Source organism: Moschus berezovskii, chromosome 6 (genome assembly GCF_049115385.1).
Source record: "Moschus berezovskii isolate FMDL1 chromosome 6, NW_MosBer_1.0, whole genome shotgun sequence".
Lineage (NCBI taxonomy): Eukaryota > Metazoa > Chordata > Mammalia > Artiodactyla > Moschidae > Moschus > Moschus berezovskii.
In genome coordinates this window covers 107,233,606-107,253,053 of record NC_142465.1, presented here as the reverse complement: position 1 = coordinate 107,253,053, position 19,448 = coordinate 107,233,606, and the positions used below count along the sequence as shown (strand labels likewise).

At 56.8% G+C, this 19,448-nt stretch overlaps 1 protein-coding gene across 2 annotated transcripts; it reads left to right on the top strand.

Annotated features, from left to right (window-relative positions):
• Positions 1 to 423: 423 nt before the first annotated feature.
• PTPN6 (protein tyrosine phosphatase non-receptor type 6) lies at positions 424 to 16,098 on the top strand. 2 transcript variants are annotated; one of them, XM_055395998.2, is made up of 16 exons: positions 424 to 609; positions 6,854 to 6,976; positions 7,154 to 7,348; positions 9,848 to 10,037; positions 10,185 to 10,301; positions 10,389 to 10,502; positions 10,658 to 10,754; positions 11,110 to 11,189; positions 11,354 to 11,503; positions 12,475 to 12,606; positions 12,726 to 12,880; positions 14,763 to 14,830; positions 14,929 to 15,080; positions 15,179 to 15,270; positions 15,590 to 15,730; positions 15,899 to 16,098. In XM_055395998.2, exons 1-15 carry the CDS (start codon positions 596 to 598, stop codon positions 15,702 to 15,704), a joined length of 1,794 nt encoding a protein of 597 aa, XP_055251973.1. In that variant the 5' UTR covers positions 424 to 595; the 3' UTR covers positions 15,705 to 15,730; positions 15,899 to 16,098. The 2 variants fall into 2 exon arrangements, with proteins under 2 accessions (XP_055251973.1, XP_055251974.1); XM_055395999.2 differs by lacking the exon at positions 424 to 609 and adding an exon at positions 6,591 to 6,769.
• The last annotated feature ends 3,350 nt before the right edge of the window (positions 16,099 to 19,448 follow it).

Below are 19,448 nucleotides of genomic sequence, written 5' to 3'. Positions count from 1 at the left end.
CCAGATCTTTCCTGTGTTCCTTCAGGGCTGGACCAGCTCCAGGGCAGAGTGGGAGGATGGGCTGGCCCCTCAACCCCCCTGGATGTGGGGGCCTGCACAACCTTCACCCCCTTTGAGCAGTGGGGCTTTCTGGACTTTTCCTGAGGCCCCTTGGCTTCTGTGCCCCTGGAGACTTCCTTATTGGCTGCTGCTCCCTTGGCCAGGGTGACTTCCTGGGCTTTGCCCGCAGCACCCAGCTTCCTGCGGCTCGGTTGGCTGGCGGGCCAGGTGGAGTTCCAGGTGGCTCCTCCCTTCCCCAGGGAGGGAGGCGGAGGAACAGGCAGGCGGTGCTGGGCTAGCGCTAGACTGCCGAGTGGGGCTGGAGGGAGAAGCCAGCTGCTGAGGCCAGCTCCGCCCCACCTGTCGCTTTTCCGGGGTTATTTAGTCCAGGGGCTTGTCCCCGCGGTGCCTCTGGCCTGGCGGGCAGCATCGAGAGGAAAGTGGCTGGTTTCTGAGCATTCTTCCTCACCTGGCTTGGGCCCCTGCACAGCTGCGCCACGGGGCTCGACCCCGCCCCCTGTGCCTTCTGCCTGGGACTCCCCACCCCTTTGGGGAAATGCTGTCCCATGGGTAAGTCCCTTGCTCCATCTGGGTAACGGGGGCTCCTGTTCATTCGGGAGGGAGGGGCGGGGATCCAGCTCACTCCTGACAGGTGCATGGCCATGAGTGCGACCTGCCCTTGCTCCCTCCCCGGATCACTTTCCCTACAAGATGCCAGAACTCCAGCCTCGTTCATGACCCTCTGCCCCACCCCCCCTTCTCTAGTACTTTCTCCCTGACAGATGCATATTTATTCTCACCAAATTTCTCTCTCCACCCTCCGGTCCCCTGCATCTGTCTTCTGCTAAGGACGCGTCCCCTAGGGAGCTGAATGTCACCTGAAACATTACACATCTGAAAGGCAGACCTGAGAAAGATGCCCTATTCCCACTAAATGTCCCAAATCCTTCATCCTGATCTCCCTCAGTTTCCCTTCACTCCTCTGCATCAATTCATTCAGATACTGTTAAGTATCTATTGTAGGCTGGTGCTTTTTAGTTTTTAAATTTTTTAAAAAGATTTTTTAAAATGTGGACCATTTTTGAAGTCTTTATTGAATTTGTTACAATATTGCTTCTGTTTTATGTTTTGCTTTTTTGGCCCCAAGACATGTGGGAGGGATCTTAGCTCCCCAGTCACAGGCGAACCTACACCAGGGGTATTGGAAGGTGAGGTCCTAACCGCTGGACTGCCAGGGAAGTTGTGCCAGGTGCTTTTTAGGGTGCTGCCAATATCGTAGCAAACAAGAGAGACACAGTTCCTGCCTCCATGGAGCTTCAGGCGGGTGGAAGAGGACAGACTGCCCAAGGAACCCATTAAATAGGATAATTGCAGGGTCTCAGAAGTGTTACCCAGAAAATAAACCAGCTTCACATGCTAATAAGGGACTGGGGTGCCAGTGGCATCACTGGCTGGAGGGGCCAGGGAGCGCTTTCCTGAGTCGGTGACGCAGGAGCTGAGACCTGGATGAGGAGGAAGAATCAGGCTCCAGTGCTGCTGGCAGAGAGAATGGCCAGTGCAAAGGCCCTGCTGTGGGAATAAACTGAATGATGGTGCCTGGGGGCAGAGTTGGCCAGTGAGGACAGAGGAGGGCTGGGTCACGTGGGGCCTTCCTGGAGTTTGGATACCACAGTGAGGGCCTGCTGGGCATCTTGATGAGTTGGTAGTTGGTCACCCTAGGTCCGGTAAATTCTTGCTTCTTACATTCACACCTGCTCTTGGGGTGTGCCTTCCTCCCTCAGTGCACCCCTTGTCTCCTTCAGCCCCAATGTCAAGGTTCTTTTTTAAAAAAATAATTTATTTAAAATTTTTATTTTTATTAATTATTAATGTATCTAGAAATACACTATTTATTGGTAGATTTATTTATAAATTATTGATAGATTTATTTATAATTACTTATTAATAGATTTATATGTAAACAAATGATTTATTGGTAGATTTATTTATTTATAAATAATTTGTTTATTGATAGATTTATTTTTATATAAACACATTTATTTATTAGTTGTGGTATGTGGGGTCTAGTTCCCTGATGAGAGGTTGAACCCGAGCCCCCTGCACTGGGAGCAAGGAGTCTTAACCACTGTACCGCCAAGGAGATCCCTGCTGTCAAGGTTCTCATTGGGTCTTCTGGTCCCCGATCCCTTCCACGGTCCTGCCTCCATCATTTTCCTGCCAGATGGTTGGCAAGTCCTTTCCTGAGAAAGAATCCTTCCTTGGTTCCTCAGGCTGGCCCCGTGAGACCCTCTGCCAAGGGTCCCAGCCTCTCAGAGCAGCTCAGCTCAGCCATAGGGCCCGGATCACAGCCAGCACTACGCTCGTGGGTCCCGTGCCAGCTCCCCAGGGGCCTCTGAGTGAGGAGAGCCCCCCCACCCCGGCCTCATCGTGGGCTATGCCCATGCCCCGCCCTGCCTCCTCCTCCCGCAGTGAGTGGTGCAGTGGGAAGGACAGTGGACTCGTCAGATGGCCTTGGTTTGTTGCCTTCCCGCTTCCTAGCTTGTGACCTTGGTCAAGTTACTTCTCTGAGCCTTTGTTTTTGTTTCTAAAGTTGGGCTAACATGGACTTCCCTGGGGGTCCAGTGGTTAAGAATCCACCTGCCAAGGCAGGGGACATGGGTTTGATCCCTGGTCTGGGTTCCACACGTTGAAAGGCAATTAAGCCCTTGGGCCACAACTACTGAGCCTTTGAGCCCCAGAACCCATCCTCTGCAAAAAGAGAAGCCACAGCACTGAGAAGCCCATGGACCTCAACTAGAGAAAGACCACAAGCAGCAGGGAAGACCCAGCACAGCCAAAAATAAATAAAAATAAAATTGGGCTAACAGGACCTACTAAATAGGGTTGGCATATACATTAATAATGTCACATAAAAGCTGTTCATACTAAAAACCTACTTCATATCAGCTTTTGGGAAATATTGTTAAAGCCATTTATCAGGTAGGGATACTAAGGCCCAGGGAACTTCAAGAGCTTTCTAGAGATTACTTTGTTTGCTCTTCCAGACTGCCTGTCTTTCTGCATCCCTGTTGATCTTCATCTCTGCCTTTATCTCCTTGCTTCCCAAGTGAGTAATTTTCTCTTCTGAGTTAGTAGGCCCTTACTTTTTTAACTCTCAGCTTCCTTGAGCCTGTTTGCCTCCCTTTAAAAAAAAAATGGGGAAAATAATTCCTAGATCTGGTGGTCCAGCGGTTAAGAATCCACTGGCCAAAGCAGGGGACATGGGTTTGATCCCTGGTCCGGGAAGATCCTATTTGCAGAGGGACAGCTGAGACCATGGGCCACAACCACTGAGCCCTGAGGGATGTCTGAGGCCCAAGTGGGAGTGTGTGTGTGAGCATGTGCAAGCGCTCTGTGAACTCCAGAGCACTTATGCCAAGGGAAGGGTGGTGCTTCTTATTTATTTTCCTGCCAAGGACAGTAGAGACTGTACATACCCTCCTAGTGTCTGTCTGTGTTCTAACTTGACACCCTTCAGAGAAATTCCTGTCTTTTTCATGGTCAGGAATTTCTGGGTGCCTAGTTAGTTTCTTTATTAAAACTCCAGAGGGAGAGTGGCTTGTGGCCACAGTACAGGGGGTGTTGGGTGCTACGTAGGAACTTGAAACTTTGTGGGTGGTTGGGATGCTGTGTCCATGTGTGGGTGTTTGCACCTGACTATGTCGGTGTGTAGATGGACGTGGGTGATGAGGTTGCCTTTAGTGGGACTGTGTGTGTGTAAGTGGATGCTTGTGCATGCGCGCGCGTGTGTGTTTGTACTCATCTGTATGTGACAAGCAGGGTGTGCATGGGTAGGACTGGACCTGGGCTTGTGACCATGTACGTGCATGGGTCTGGATGAATGTGGTCATTTGACACCTGCTCTGTGTGAGGCATGGTGCTAAGTTGTAACCACGTGGAGGTGAGCCAGACCAGCAGCGGACCTCCTGTGCTGGAGGTGAGGCCCCCTTAGTGGAGGTGATGGTATCCATTCTCTTCCTGCCCCCTGCTGTGAGAGAGTGCATAGTCTTTCAGGGCTACTGTCTAAGATAGAGGTAGTCAGTGTTAGACCATGAGATAAACAGACCAAGCAGGGTCTCCAGAAACCCTTTCTGGGGGTGGGGAGGGCGGAGAATTGATATTCAAAAAATGGTAAAGTAGCCAACATAAGGAAATAGACTTTCACTGGGCTTGGATAGTTTGTGATTTATTTTTCCTTCTTTTTTGAGGCATAGCATACATGATGTGCTTGAATACTGAGCATGACATTTGCTTCATCTGTGTGCACACCACTCAGGTCTGCTATCCCAGGAGTTGCCATCTCCCAGTCAGTGCACTTAGTTTAATGAAGGGACTACAGGCCCGTGCTTCAGTCTGCAAAGAGGTGGACTGGAGGGACTTCCCTGGTGGCCCAGTGGCTAAGACTCCAGGCCCCCAAGGCAGGGGGCCTGGGAGAGATGCCTGCTCAGGGAAGTAGATCCCACCTGCAGCAACTAAAGATCCTGCAGGCTGCAACGAAACTCAAAGATCCTGCACGCCACAACTAAGACTTGGTGCAGCCAATTAAATAAGTGATAAATACAAAAACATTTTAAAAAGTAAAGGTGGAAGGAGGGAGGAGGAAGGGTCCCTCCCAGCCCTTTCCTCCAGCTACCTGCTCTGGTCCCTTCCCTAGTGAAGCCACTCACAGGGTTTCTTGTGTATCTTTTTTTTTTTTTTAAATTTTGGCTGTGCCCCAGGGCTTGTGGAATCTTAGTTCCCCAACCAGGGATCGAACCCTTGCACTCTGTAGTGGAAGAGTCCTAACCAATGGACTCCCAGGGAGGTCCCCTCTTGTGTATCTTGCACTGGGCTTCTTTCCTCTTGCTTTGGTTTGGTGGTATGTTTGTATTTGGAATTAGATGGACTATCACAAGCTTTTAGTGTTTAGGGCCTCCCCAAGTGAACAGACCCTGAGAATAGGCCATAGCAGTGTCTGGGTGCCCTGCTGCGGCCCAGGAGACAGGCCCCTGGTCAGAGTCCTGAGCTCCGTTGGATTCAGACCAGACCCCCCCAGCAAGAGCTTACAGTTCAGACTCCGGTGGATCCATCTATAGGGCTGGCGGCTCTGGCCCCACCTGCTTCCCATTCTGCTTCTCACCCGACTGCAGGGTTGGGGCATGGTGGATGGCCCAAAGGCTGAGGACAAGAAGCAGAGAAGGTGCCAGTTGGACAGGGCTGCTCCAGTGTCATTTTGTCCATCCCTCTGTCCCAGGGCACCTATTCAGATGTGTGTGTCGAGGGAGGGTTTCTATCCCTCTAAGAGGCATCTGCCCAGCCTAAACAGTTAGGAAACTGCCTCCTCCCACTTTGGCCTGAGTGGAAGAGTCTCTCAACCTCTGTTCATTGTTTTTTTTTAATTATTTATTTATTTGGCTGCACCGAATCTTAGTTGCAGCATGTGGGATCTAGTTCCCTGCTGCTGCTAAGTCACTTCAGTCGTGTCCGACTCTGTGTGACCCTATAGACGGCAGCCCACCAGGCTCCCCAGTCCCTGGGATTCTCCAGGCAAGAACACTGGAGTGGGTTGCCATTTCCCTCTCCAATGTGTGAAAGTGAAAAGTGAAAGTGAACCTGACCAGAGATCAAACCTGGGCCCCCTGCATTGGGAGCAGACCCCTAGGGAAGTGCCCCCCTCCCCAACCTTTTTAACTTTTTCTTTTTTAAAATTTACTTATTTACTTGGCTGTGTCCAGTTTTAGTTGCAGTACACAGGATCTTCCACTGCGGTACACAGATTCAGTTGTAGCACAGGCTCATTTGCTCCACAGCATGTGGGATCTTACTTAGCTCTCTGCCCAGTGATTGAACCTGTGATGCCTGCCTGCATTGCAAGGCAGATTCTTAACCACTGAACCACCAGGGAAGTCCTTTAACTTTTTATTCTGTTCTCTGAAGCCCTGAGGCCTGGCATATAGTAGCTAAAATCACTAGCTTTGGAGCCAGGCTGTCTGGTTTGCACTCTGGTTTGCCATTTACTGACCGTCTGGCCCCGGGGCGAGCTCCCTTCACGCCCAGAGCCTCAGGGCTCTTCCGTTTCTTGTCTGGAAAATGGGAATGATGAAGGTACCTGCTTCACAGGGCTACCGTGAGGACATATCAGATAAGGCAGGTAAATACTGCCCAGCATAGTGCCTGTTGTCTAGGCAGACTCCGCTAATGATAGTTGCCACCCTCACCATTATTACTGGTTTGGACCAGGGGAGGTTGCATGGAGCAGGAAGAGATGGCGCGTGACTGTGTGGGTTCCCATGGACCAAGCATGAGCTGGCCCGGGGCACTGGAGGCTCACTTGTGTCCTTATTCGGGTGGTCGTGTGTGGAGGGCCACCCTCCCCAGGCCTTCGATGGCAGGCGTGTGGGAAGTGGGTCCTGCCCCCACCCCCACCACCACCCCGTGCTTCTCCCTGCTCTGCCCTAAAACGAGAAGTGAGTGAGTTCCCCCAAGGGGTCGGCCGCGCCCCTTCCTGTCCCCGCCCTGCTGGCTGCCCCAGGCCAGTGGAGTGGCAGCCCCAGAAGCAGGACAGGACCGAGCTGGGTGGCGAGGTGGCCTGGGCGCTGAGAGCTGCCAGAGCTTAGCCTCAGTGTCCCCCGCCTGCCCAGACTCAGCGGCACACCCCGTTGCCTGCACGCCTTCACCCCCTCCCCGCCCCGGGCACCCCCAGGATGGTGAGGTAAGGGCCGGGCACCCATGGTAGGCAGGAGGCAGGGCGCCCCAGGGCCCTGGGGCCTCTCCTCACCACCCTCCCGGCCCCCAGGTGGTTTCACCGAGACCTCAGTGGGCTGGATGCAGAGACCCTGCTCAAGGGCCGAGGGGTCCACGGAAGCTTCCTGGCACGGCCCAGCCGCAAGAACCAGGGTGACTTCTCCCTCTCCGTCAGGTAGGTGGCCCGCGGCTCCAGCCGGGGGTGGGGTGTCAGCCCTTGGCTGCTCATTTCGTTTCCCAGGCCCCTGGGTGTATCCACCATAACCCTGCCCGGGACCCCCACCCACCCCCCACCCCCACCCAACCTCCACTCTCCCATCCACTGGCCTTACCACCACCGGGTGCCCTGCAGGGTCGGGGACCAGGTGACTCATATTCGGATCCAGAACTCTGGGGACTTCTACGACCTGTATGGAGGGGAGAAGTTCGCGACGCTGACAGAGCTCGTGGAGTACTACACGCAGCAGCAGGGCGTTCTGCAGGACCGAGACGGCACCATCATCCACCTTAAGTACCCGCTGAACTGCTCAGACCCCACCAGCGAGAGGTGAGGGGCTTCGCTCCCTGGCCCACCCCACCGAGAGGTGGGCTGGCCTCGCTGCCTTGGGCCGCTTCCCTCCATGTGATCCGCGGGCCCCCTTTCCATCAACCCCGAGGAAACAAGAGAAGGTCGCCTGGCCCTTCTCCAGGGTCCCTGTCCACCCGCACCCCAGGCCCTACCAGTGCCAGAGAGGCCTCTCCTCGTGGCTGTGTCTCCCAAATGGCCGGCTCTGTTGTTAGAAAGCTCTTCTTGCCTGGGACAGAATCTGACCTCTTGTAACTGTTTCTTCCCCAGCACGGGTTCCTATGGTTGAGGAGGAGCGTAGGGGTCAGTGTGTATGAGGACACGTAGCCTCATCTCAGTGTCCCCTGAGAATGGGTCTGCCCTCTGGGGCTGGCTAGCATGGGACTAGTCGCTTGACCAGACCCACATCATTGAAAACTGTGTCATAGGGGTGCAGGGGCCTTGTAGCTGGGCACAGGACAATACTCTAAGCATTTCCCGCCCATCTTTCTGGTTTCAAAGATATGGTCCCCAGAACTGGGCTGGCTACTCCCCAGGTGGTCTCCCCAAAGTGTGGGCAGACCCAGAAACTCTGCATTTTATGGGCGGGTTGGGGGGTGTCTCATTTTCCAGCTGTGTCTCCATGATAGCTCCTATAATTAGGGGAAGGGCAGCTGAACAACTCTGGGTTGTTATGGGGGCTTTTTTTTAGCACACTCCGAAGGGCCAAGCCAACTTGTCTTTGTCCTATATTTGTGCATCGATTGTCGAAATGATTCTGAACCTGGATTCTGTCAGCTTTCGGTCTTTCTGAGATGCATGCCTCCCAGCTTGCATCCATATTTTGTTCAAGTCACTGGTTGAGATGGAGAACCGGATGAGGCTGGAGTAAAGACCCCAGACCCACCCCTGGAGACCCTATTTTCCATGAACACGCAGCCAGGGATCCATTTCTGGTGAAGCCACCTCCCCTAGGAGGGAAGCATTTGGATGCCCTTGCCCGTGTCTGTCCTTCCCTGGTGTTCACTGCCTCTCACCCTCTTCCTGCACCCCACCTGCCACATTCATGGGGATTTTCTGCCCAGATCCTCTTGGGCTCTTCATGACCTGGCCTCCTCCTTGTTCACAGTCAGGGTCTGGCCTACTGGCTGCTGCCAGAGGATGAGTTGATGCAGGGGTGGTTGAGGATGGAGCTGGAAGAGGGATGGAGCTGAGAGGACTCCCTGGGGCCTGGGGTCAGGGTTCAAATTGTGGCTGGAAGAGGTCAGGGACAGAGGGACTCAAGACCAGGGCAGCTGACTTAAAGAGGGGCTTTTGGTTCCCCACGCCAGGAGGCCTAGATTCACCTTTGACCCTGGGAGCCTGTGGGGAAGGCTCTTTCTCCCAACCTCCGCTCTGGTTTGCTCTGGTTCTTGGCCGTGCCAGCTGCCCCTCCTCCTCTGCGGGGAATTTGCATTTGTCCCCTCAATGGCTAGCTCTTTGCCTGTGGTCAGCCTGACATTTGCATGGAGACTTCCTCATCCTGTGGGGCCTGGGGGAAGAGGGTTAGCCCCCTCCTCACTGCTTGGGGGCCCTGGCCTATCCCTGAGCAGTGGGATTTGGTGGTCCAGGGGTGCCGCACCGGGCTGGGGACTCTGGACGTCTCTGAGCTGCAGTCTCCTCCTGGCCGCAGTACGATGGGGTGGGACAGACTGGCCCCCTCCCTCCTTCCCCCCATTCCTGCGGTTGGAAAATGCCCCCCTTCCCCTGTCCCTGGGCTGAGGAAACCTCACAACCTCACTTCTCACTCTCTCCCCAGAAGGAGTTTTGTGTTTTTTCCATCACGTGGTTTCCTGTGGGGCTGGGCATTGCGGGGCTACAGTTTCCTCCTGGGAAGGGGGTGTGTTTTGGGGAAAGGTCCTAGTTCTGCTTTCTGCCCCTCTGAGCCCCTCAAGCCTCCCCCCAACACCGAACCCCAGCAGCACTTTGGTGACATCACCTGGGGCACCCCAAAGCCCCTAAACCACTATTCACCGCTTGGGCTTGTCCACCTTCCCGACCCCCAGGGGGACTTCTCCCCACCTCCCCTCCCAACCTCATCTCTGTCTGTGGTTTGGCCTCCGTCTGCATTTCTGCTTCCCTTGCCTAGCCCTGTCTTTCATGGAGACCCTTCCTGGGTTTCTCCCCTCTGAACATTCTGGATGTGGCTGCCTTTCGGCCTGTGTCTTAAACTTTCAGAGTTGGGCTTGCTTAGAAGTCCTGAGGCTTGCCACTTATCAGTCAGGTCCTTGGGCCAGTGTGCAATTGCCCAGCCTCAGTTTCCTCATCTGCAGAATGGGTAGTACCTACCTCTCATGTTTCTGTGATAGTGACGGACCTACTCATAGTGGTGGATTTGAGAGCATGTAGCAGAGCTCAGTTCAGCACATGGCAGGTGCCCAATTTCCCTGCCCCCTCCCTGAGCGTCTGCCCAGCGCCCGCCCCCGGCCTCAGTCTCACCTCCCCGGATGCTGTCTTCCCTAGGTGGTACCATGGCCACATGTCTGGAGGGCAGGCAGAGACTTTGCTGCAGGCCAAGGGGGAGCCCTGGACCTTTCTTGTGCGTGAGAGCCTCAGCCAGCCTGGAGATTTTGTACTGTCCGTGCTCAGCGACCAGCCCAAGGCTGGCCCTGGCTCCCCGCTCAGAGTCACCCATATCAAAGTCATGTGTGAGGTAAGGCCTCTGGGCACCAGGGAGGCACCCCGCTGGGGTCCCCTCTGTGCCCACAGCCTTGCCCGTGGGGAGGGGCAGCCTGGGCTTTGGTCCGAGCCTGGAGGTCCAGACAGGGAGACTGAGATGGACTGACTTGGTGCCCCTCAGGGTGGACGCTACACAGTGGGGGGTTCGGAGACCTTCGACAGCCTCACAGACCTGGTGGAGCATTTCAAGAGGACGGGGATCGAGGAGGCCTCCGGCGCTTTCGTCTACCTGCGGCAGGTGAGGGGTGGGCCTGGCTGCCTCCTCCCATTCCCTGAGCCTCTGAGCTCTAGAAGCGGCTGACTTCTGGCCTCCCCCCCACCCCAGCCATACTATGCCACGAGGGTGAACGCGGCTGACATTGAGAACCGGGTTTTGGAACTGAACAAGAAGCAGGAGTCGGAGCAGACAGCCAAGGCTGGCTTCTGGGAGGAGTTTGAGGTTTGTGATGGGACCAGCAGGGTGAAGGGCGTGGGGTCCCAGACAGACCCCGTCCCCTCGCTCCCCATCCTCACGTTAGTCTGCCCCACGACCTCTCCACCCGTGGTTGCCCCTCTCCCGGGCCTGAGGCTCCATTTCCCCGACTTGTCCCACAGAGTCTGCAGAAGCAGGAGGTGAAAAACTTGCACCAGCGGCTGGAAGGGCAGCGGCCAGAAAACAAGAGCAAGAACCGTTACAAGAACATCCTTCCGTGTGAGCACCCTGGGCACCTCCATCCCGCCCCCAACGCAGGCAGCGTCCATTCACCCAGGAGATGCCTCTCCCCTAGCTGACCTCCCCTCATCTCAGACGGTCTCCTTCCCCAGCTCTGTGAGGGGCCCCCACCCACAAGGGCGTCGCCCCTGCCTCCAGGTCCCAGAGGATCACCTCATACCCCACCCCACCCCTTCTTCCTCTGAAACCTCCAGCCCACATGGGTTGAGATCCCGCAACCCATGTGGGTCCCCCACCCCAGCCTGCCCACAGGGCTTCTGGGCAAGGATGGCCTGGGAGCTCAAGAAGGGTTTCTGACCCAGGCCCTTCTTGCTTCCTTTCTGCCCGCTCCCAGTTGACCACAGTCGAGTGGTCCTGCAGGGACGTGACAGTAACATCCCTGGGTCTGACTACATTAACGCCAACTACGTGAAGGTCGGTGCGCTCACCGGTCATGGTGGGGTGGGGGCGGGAAATGGACCCCGGATCCTGGGGATGCTGGGGCCAGAGACATCGGGTGAAGCCAGAGCTGTTGCCATGGGTGAGTGGGTGGCTGGGTGAGGGGCTCACAGCCCTGCTCGTCTCTGCACTCTGCCCAGAACCAGCTGCTAGGCCCTGATGAGAACACTAAGACCTACATCGCCAGCCAGGGCTGCCTGGAGGCCACGGTCAACGACTTCTGGCAGATGGTGTGGCAGGAGAACACCCGCGTCATTGTCATGACCACCCGGGAGGTGGAGAAGGGCCGGGTAGGCTGAGCCTCGCGCCGCCCCCACCCCCAGGACTGCTCCACCGCCATTAAGCTGGAGAGACACCTAGGGGCACCTCAGAGGGCAAGGGCCCAACCTCCTTGGGGAACTGAGGAAGAAGTCTGAGTACACGATGACTCCCGGGTCTCTGCTTCCCACCCAGGACTCTCCTGACTACCAGACCCAGATTTCCAGAGGCCTCCATCCCTTAAGAGTCCCCCCGCCCCATGCCAACCTGTCCCCCTCGGGGTAGTAGCCCTTCCTCTCCTCTCAGCCTCATTACTGTCTCTGGAGTCCGCCCCAAACCGTCACCCCACAGGCAGGCTGCCCCCTCGCACGGCACTCTCCGCCCTGGAGTGGCTGTGACCTATGCAGAGGCGTGTGACCTCTGCGTCAGGCTGTACCCTGAGGACTTGGTACTCAGGCCTGGTGGCTGCCCTCCAGCCCTCCGACCTGCCAGGCTCCTTCAGGTTTCTGTGCCTCTGCAGGAGCTCATTTCTCCTAGGAAGTGACTTCCTCTTTCCTCCCTATCTCTGCCCGACAGACTCCTCATTTTTTTAAAGATCCAGCTCACATGCTCCCTCCTCTGTGAAGCCATCCCTGATTTCCTCCATTACCTAGAGGAAGAGTTAGTCTCTGCCTGCACCCCCTTACCCCGGGCTCCTCAGTGGCTCAGCTCCCTGGCTCACCCTTCTCTCTGTGAGCTCCTGGAGGCACTGGCGCACCGGGCTGTGTCTTACTTGTGTCTGTAACTCCAGCCTGGTTGGTGCGGCTTCAGGTGCGAGGCCTGTACTGGAATGACTTGTTGAGCGGCTGGTCAGATCTCACCACCTGGAGCACGCTGAGCCAAGACCTAAGCCTCCGACTGTCGGCCAGTTCACCCATTCATCCATCAGATGCCGTGGGGCCAGCACCGGGTGCTCAGGCCCTGCCTCTGAGCCTCACTTCCCCCCTCCACCCTCTCTTTGCAGAACAAATGTGTTCCATACTGGCCAGAAGTGGGCAGTCAGCGTGTTTACGGACCCTACACTGTAACCAATTGCGGGGAACACGACACAGCTGAGTATAAACTCCGAAACTTACAGGTCTCCCCGCTGGAAAATGTGAGTGTCCCCTGCCCCTGCCCCAGGCTGGGGCCCCTGCTCGCGTTTGCTTTCCTGGGTTGGGTAGGACGGAGCCACGCGGGGGAGCAGGGCACCCTGACCCTACGTTCTCCACCCAGGGGAACCTGATTCGGGAGATTTGGCACTACCAGTACCTGAGTTGGCCTGATCATGGGGTCCCCAGCGAGCCTGGGGGTGTTCTCAGCTTCCTGGACCAGATCAACCAGCGGCAGGAGAGTCTGCCTCATGCAGGGCCCATCATCGTGCATTGCAGGTGAGTGATGAAGATGATATTGGTGATAACAATCCAAGTAGTAGCTGGCAAGGGAGTACTGCCAAGAGCCCTGCACTGTTGTAAGCAAGTTACACGTGAATGCATTTAAATCCTCCCAGGCCCCCCACCTCTTCTGGGTTCCCTGATGGCTTCCAGACCCATGGGTGGAACTTAGCTTGAACCAGGCTCATGGCTTGGCCCATGCCTGGCTTGGGGAGTCTCTGTAGAGATGTAGCGTTCGGTCCAGTCTAGTTCAACCTGCCATGTGCAAATGAGGAAATAGGTCAAGGCTCTTGTCAGGACACTGCTGGTCCTTGCGGGGAACCTGGAGCAGGGCTCACGGTAGCCCCAGGTCCTGGTCACTACTGTTTTTTCACACATGCCTACCCACAGTGTTTCTCCCTCGGGTTGGTGTGGCTCCCCAACTCTTCTTTTTACCATCTGCAACAGTGAGGGGGAGGGGGGCTGAGGCCTCTTCATGCTGCTCCTATTTCTCCCTTCCTGCCAGTGCCCCTAGCTCAGCCCCTCGGCTCATGGACCACTAGGTCCACCGAAGCTCCCCATGTTCATGTTTGGGAGGCCCTGCTAAGCTGGGGAGCTGAGGGAGCAGTGAGCAGCAGGGGCCCCAGCAGGCTGCCTGGCCTGGGAGGAGGGGAGGGGGTAGGCAGGGGTTGCTGGACAGATGTAGCTTCTGTAAATTCCAGCTCCTCTGCTCCCTGGCTGTGTGATCTCCCAGACAAATGACTTCACATCTCTGATCCTCAGGTTCCTTATCTGTAAACTCAGTGTTTCATGGGGCTGTGGTGAACGTGAGACCCTCTCACTGTGTCTGGAGGACAGTAAATGCTCCAGAAGGGGGGTCGTTCATGTTCTTATATCTCCCGTGGGGGTGGACAGGGATCTGTCTCCTTCCCTTCCCTTCCTGCTACCTCCATGTGACCCAGGCTCTGAGGACCAGGACTTCCTCCTTCTGCCCACCAACTCGTGTGTCCTGGGGCAGGGCTGGGTGGGCTGAGCCTGGAGGTACCCCCCATGTGCCATCTCAGGGACTCTACCTCCAGGGACAGGCCCATCACCAAGAATGACCCCGCTGCCCGTGGCTGCTCCCCCCCACCTTCTTGAAATCCCCATGGCCTTAATTTAGACGTTACAGGAAGGAAGTGGGTGAGAGGGTGTTATTTTTAACAATCTGGGTTTGAAATTAGACAGTGCGACTTGGGGCATCGGCCTGACTGGCCTAGTGGTGGAGGTGAAACTGGGGTCTCTGTTGGGTTTTGAGGCTGCTGGGGTCTGTGTGCCCAGGGGGTGGCGGCAGAGGGTGGGGAGGGGGGAGACCTCCTGTTAGTGGCTCCCCCAAGTCTCCTGAGCCCAGTGGCCTCGTGGCCCGCTGGCGGGGGAACTGTCCTCATCCCGCTGTCAGGATCTGAAGAAAAAGGGAGATGCAGCCTTGCAGAAAGATGGTCCTCATGCGAGGAGGGCAGCCTGGCTCGGGCCAAGGCTGTGGGAGAGGGCCCGGGAGGCCAGGGTGCCAGGGTAGTAGGCAGGACAGGGGGAATGGGGTCCCAGGTCTCCTGGGGTGGTGGGCATAAGAGAGAAAAGTGGAAGCAGGCGGTGGGGCTGGGAAGAAGGACTGGGATGGGCATCGGGGAGCAGCGTCTTAGCACTTGAGTGCAAGGCTCTCCCCCCAAATCCCTTGGCTGGAGGGATGAGCATGGGTGCAGAGTAGGGCAAACCCCTGCCCTGCCTGCCGCACCCCCACCGCACTGACCCAGCCAGGTTCCTGCATCTTGTACCACTGCCCTTTCCCTAAGCCCCGCCCCTGCCGGCTCCTGGTTCCCGGCCTATGCGGGCTGGGCCTCTCACGCGCCCCTTCTCTCCCCAGCGCCGGCATCGGCCGCACGGGCACCATCATTGTCATCGACATGCTCATGGAGAGCATCTCCACCAAGGGTGAGGGTGACCGGTGGCGGACGCTGGGACTGGTGGGCGAGCAGCCCCCTGCCTCCGCCTCCGCTCGGGGCCTGACATCCGGCTGCCCTCTCGGCCAGGCCTGGACTGTGACATCGACATCCAGAAGACCATCCAGATGGTGCGGGCCCAGCGCTCGGGCATGGTGCAGACGGAGGCGCAGTACAAGTTCATCTACGTGGCCATCGCCCAGTTCATCGAGACCACCAAGAAGAAGTTGGAGGTCATGCAGGTGCGGGCAGAGCAGGGGCCTGGCTGGGCTGAGGGGGCCAGTGGGCGTCATGGGGTGCTGCTGGGACCACCGACCTCCCACCACACCTCTCCCCGCAGTCCCAGAAGGGCCGGGAATCGGAATACGGGAACATCACCTACCCGCCAGCCATGAAGAACGCCCACGCCAAGGCCTCCCGCACCTCCTCTAAGTGAGTGGCCCCTGCCTAGCCCGACGTTCCTTTCCAGGGAGGTTCGGGTTCAAGTATAAGCTTGGTTCTTACCACCTGTATTCACAAGTGTCTCCTGAGTGCCCTTCCACGCGGGGCCTGGGCTGAGTATACTGATGTGTGAGATGGAGCCTGTGCCCCTAGGAGCTTATAGTCTAGTGTCAGGACGCTGTCAGGGCTGGTGTCCTCGCTTTCCTGGCCTCAGTTTGCTCACCTGTGAGATGGGGTGACCCCATGTCACCCCAGGCTGGTGCTGGGGAACCCTACCGCTGTCTCCTGACCCGCTGGCCCTGCCCTGCAGACACAAGGAGGACGTGTATGAGAATGTTCACAGTAAGAACAAGAAGGAGGAGAAGGTGAAGAAACAGCGGTCAGCGGATAAGGAGAAGAACAAGGGCTCCCTGAAGAGGAAGTGAGCCGGGCCCGTCCTGGGGCGGCCACGGTACGGCCCTTTCCTGGCCTATCCCTGGGGCATCCCAGCTGGTCTTTCTGCCCAGGATAGAGGGGGCGGCTGTGGCCTCACCCTGCCTTCCCAACCCCACCAGACCTGTGTCTTGTCCCCCACTCCAGGTCCAACCCTGCCTTATCCTTTTCTCCCTTCCCATTGCAGCCTCAGCCCCGTCTCTGCAGAGGCCTCCAGTGGATGACCCACAGCCTGAACCTTGGAGCAACACCCCCCCCCCCATTCTATTGTAATTTAAATGGCCGTGTCCCCACCTCCCTCTCCTGGGATCCTGTATATAGCCCAGCAAGGCCCCAGGTGGGGCCAGGCCTTTCTCCTCTTGTAAATAAAGCCTCTAGGTCACTGTGTGTGGGTCTCTAACTCTGTGTGCCTGGCGGGAGGGGGAGGCAGGCAGGGAGCCTTCCCAGTCTAACAGGCGAGTGTGAGCAGGGGCCAGGTCTGGCTGTCTCTTCCCTTTCTTTAAAGTGGAGGGTGATCCTGCCAGGGTGGTTGTGAAGATCACTGAGATCAGGGATGATGATATAACTGGCAACAATAATTCATCACACTTTTTTTTTAACACGTTGTATTATTGGATTGCTCCAGGTCTTAGTTGCAGCATGAAGCATCTTTAGTTGCATCAGGTGAACTCTTAATTGCAGCAAGTGAGATCTACACCCTCGACCAGGGATGGAACCTGGGCCCCTTGCCATAGAAGTATGAAGTCTTAACCACTGGACAACCGGGGAAATCCCAATTCATTACACTCTTGCCGTGTGTCAGGTGTGGTTTAAGAGACTAAAAGCATTGTGGACTTCCCTGGTGGTCCAGTGGTTAAGACTCCGAGCTTCTAGTGCAAGAGGTACAGGTTAGATCCCTGGTCAGGGAACTAAGATCCTACAGGTCACGTGGTGTGGCCAAAAAAAACGTAAAAAACAAGACTCCCCCCAAAAAAGAACAAAACCAAGACTCAAAGTATTGAACCGAAGTACCTGTATCATTCCGATTTTACAGTGGGACAAACAGACACGGAGAGAGTAAATAACTTGCTCGAGGCCACAGGACTGTTGAGCAGTGAAACCAAGATTTTAACTCAGGCCGTTGGGCCCCAGAGCCTGCATTCCTGGAAACGCAGCCGGGGTCACCCCGAGGGGGACACAGCCATATTCTCTGGCCTGACTTCTGGGTTCAAGAGCTAAGAAGATGGATCAAGGCCATTTAGCACAGGCCCAGAGCCAACCTGCCTGCCGTCCCTGCCCTCTGGACACCTGGTGCTCTCAGGACTGCCTGGCTCCTCCCTTCCTGGGGCCACTGCTACCTTTAGGCTCTTGGTCAGTCTTCCTTTTTAAAATAATGTGTTTATTTGCTATCTGGTTGTGCTGGGTCTTCACCGCTGCTAGGGGTTTTCTCTAGTTGTGGTGAGTGGGGGTTACTCTCCAGTTGCGGTGTGTTGGCTTCTCGTTGTGACAGTCTTGTTGTGGGACATGGGCCCTAAAGCGTTTGGGCTTCAGCAGTTGCATAATGTGAGCTCAGTAATTTCAGCTCCTGGGCTCTAGAGCACAGGCTCAGTAGTTGTGGCACATGGGCTTAGTTGTCCCGTGGCATGTAGGATTTTCCTGGTCCAGGGATCAAACCTGTGTCCATTGCATTGGCCAGTGGATTCTTCACCGCTGAGCCACCGGGTTTCCCTAGTTTTATTTTTGATCACTTTCTGTGTGTCCACAGTGGACAACAATGATTCCTGCTTCATGTTAAGGCTTTATGTTGACTGAAAGTGCTGGTCTCCTGGGGAGTTGAACCTGAGAGCGCCCCACTCGATAAGGCCCGGTTCCCTGCCGCTGGGCCGGCTGAGACTGGGTGGTCATTTGCTCAGTGGACACTTTCTGTATTGAGTGTCCCCATGTCCCCAGCACTGGAGCAGTGGTGGGATGAGATGCTGGATATGATTGTTCCTGTCATTGTGAAATTGAGAATAGTGGGAAAGGCAGACCCAGATACAGTCCACAAACAGAGAATAAGTAGACAAGAATTAAGAAGGAAGCAAACAAAGGTGGGCTTCCCAGGTGGTAAAGAACCCACCTGCCAGTGCAGGAGACATAAGAGATGACTTGGGTTCGATCCCTGGGTCTGGAAGATCTCCTGGAGGAGGGCATGGCAACCCACTCCAGTATTTTTGCCTGGAGAATCTCATGGACAGAGAGGCCTGGCGGGCGACAAAAGAGTGGGACGCCACTGAAGCAACTTAGCAGGCACACAAACAAGGGTGGAGGCAGAGAGCTGGGATTGGGCAACTCGGCAGGCTCAGCTCCCTGGAGCCGTCACCCTCCAGGGGGTGCGAGGGTGGAGCATCACCTGTGGGCCTCAGGGCCCCTCTCCCAGCAACCCTTTCATCACAGCTGAGCTGCACAAAGAAAGGCAGGTCCCACCCCTTGAACCGCCCTGGGCTAATTGCCGGAGGCTGGGACTCGGCTTCTCCTGGGCTTTCGAGGTGGGTCCAGGGGTAGCTCTGCCTGGTGAGGTGCCTGGTCCTTCTGAAGAGTGGAGCGGGGGACTGTGGCCAGAGCTGCAGAAGCCCTCAGAACTCCAACTGGCTGGGTCGGTGCAGAGGTTCCTGGCCAGGAACTCAGGACTCTTGGCAGGGGCCCCAACACTAAGGGTGAGGACAGAGAGGTGCCCCTCGGAGATGTTCCTGGCGGGGGTCGAACTCAGTCCCTGCCAAGTTGAGTCCCTTCTGACCTCAGGATCTCTGGCAGAGGACTCAGGGGAAAGGACTGGCGGTTGTGGGGGGGGGCAGGCAGGAGCAGCTGTGGGGCGAGGCCCAAGGAGGAAGGCAAAGGGGCTCAAAGGCAGCCCTGTCCTTTGTTCCTCTGGTGAGAAGGCCTCCCTGGCCTGGGCCCCGGATCCAAGGAGGCAGGTAGCAGAGGAGAGACTGCGGCAAAGGCTGGGGGCCTCCGGTGGGGTGACTAGGCCTCGGAGGAGGCGCCTGTGGCTGGCACTGGGAGGGAAGGGGTTAAGGCAGTGGGGTGCAGCCTATAGCAGGCGGACACACCTGTGCGCAGGGGCGGCGGGCGGGGCCCAGGTGAGGAGCCTGCGCTGCCCGGCAGGAGAGAAGGAAGAAGGAAGAGTGGAGGCCAGGGCGGCTCCGAGGCCTTGAATCCTGGGCCTTGATTCCCGTCACTCTCCATGGCCCATGCTCTCTGGGGGCCAGGCGGCCTGGTGACAGGTAAAGGGCACTGGGAGGGGGGTCCTGGGGCCAGGTTAGGAATTGCTGAGGGGGTTTGAGGGCGGGGAGCTGGTGTTTGGCGCAGAGACTGGCTTTGCGGGTGGTGGGGAAGGGGCTCTGGGTGGAGAAGAGATGGTCAGGGGGCTTCTGAAGTTCTGCTCGGGCCTCAGTGGATCAACAACCCAGGGTGGGGCTGGTGGCCACTGCAGGCTCACCCGGAAGTGTCCCCAGGGACGCGGGTGGTGGGGGATGGGGGCCTGGGCCTAGGACTGGCTCTGGATGGGTGGCGGGGTGGGGGCCCCCGTCTTACCCAGCAGTGTTTGGGTGCTGGTTGGGAGTCTCTAATACTGCCGGGTAATGATGGAGGCCCCTGTCTCAGTGCCAACGACGTCCACCGCCTCAGGGGCTTCCTGCACACAGCTGCTGGCGTCCCCAATCCCAAACCTAACCCCCTCCCCCAGCCCTGGAGGCCCCCTCTTCTTGAGCGGAGGGTGC

Coding starts and splice junctions, on each gene's coding strand:
- PTPN6 (XM_055395998.2), top strand. Junction 12,881..14,762: donor CCCATCATCGTGCATTGCAG/GTGAGTGATGAA, acceptor TTCTCTCCCCAG/CGCCGGCATCGGCCGCACGG. Junction 15,271..15,589: donor GCCTCCCGCACCTCCTCTAA/GTGAGTGGCCCC, acceptor CCTGCCCTGCAG/ACACAAGGAGGACGTGTATG.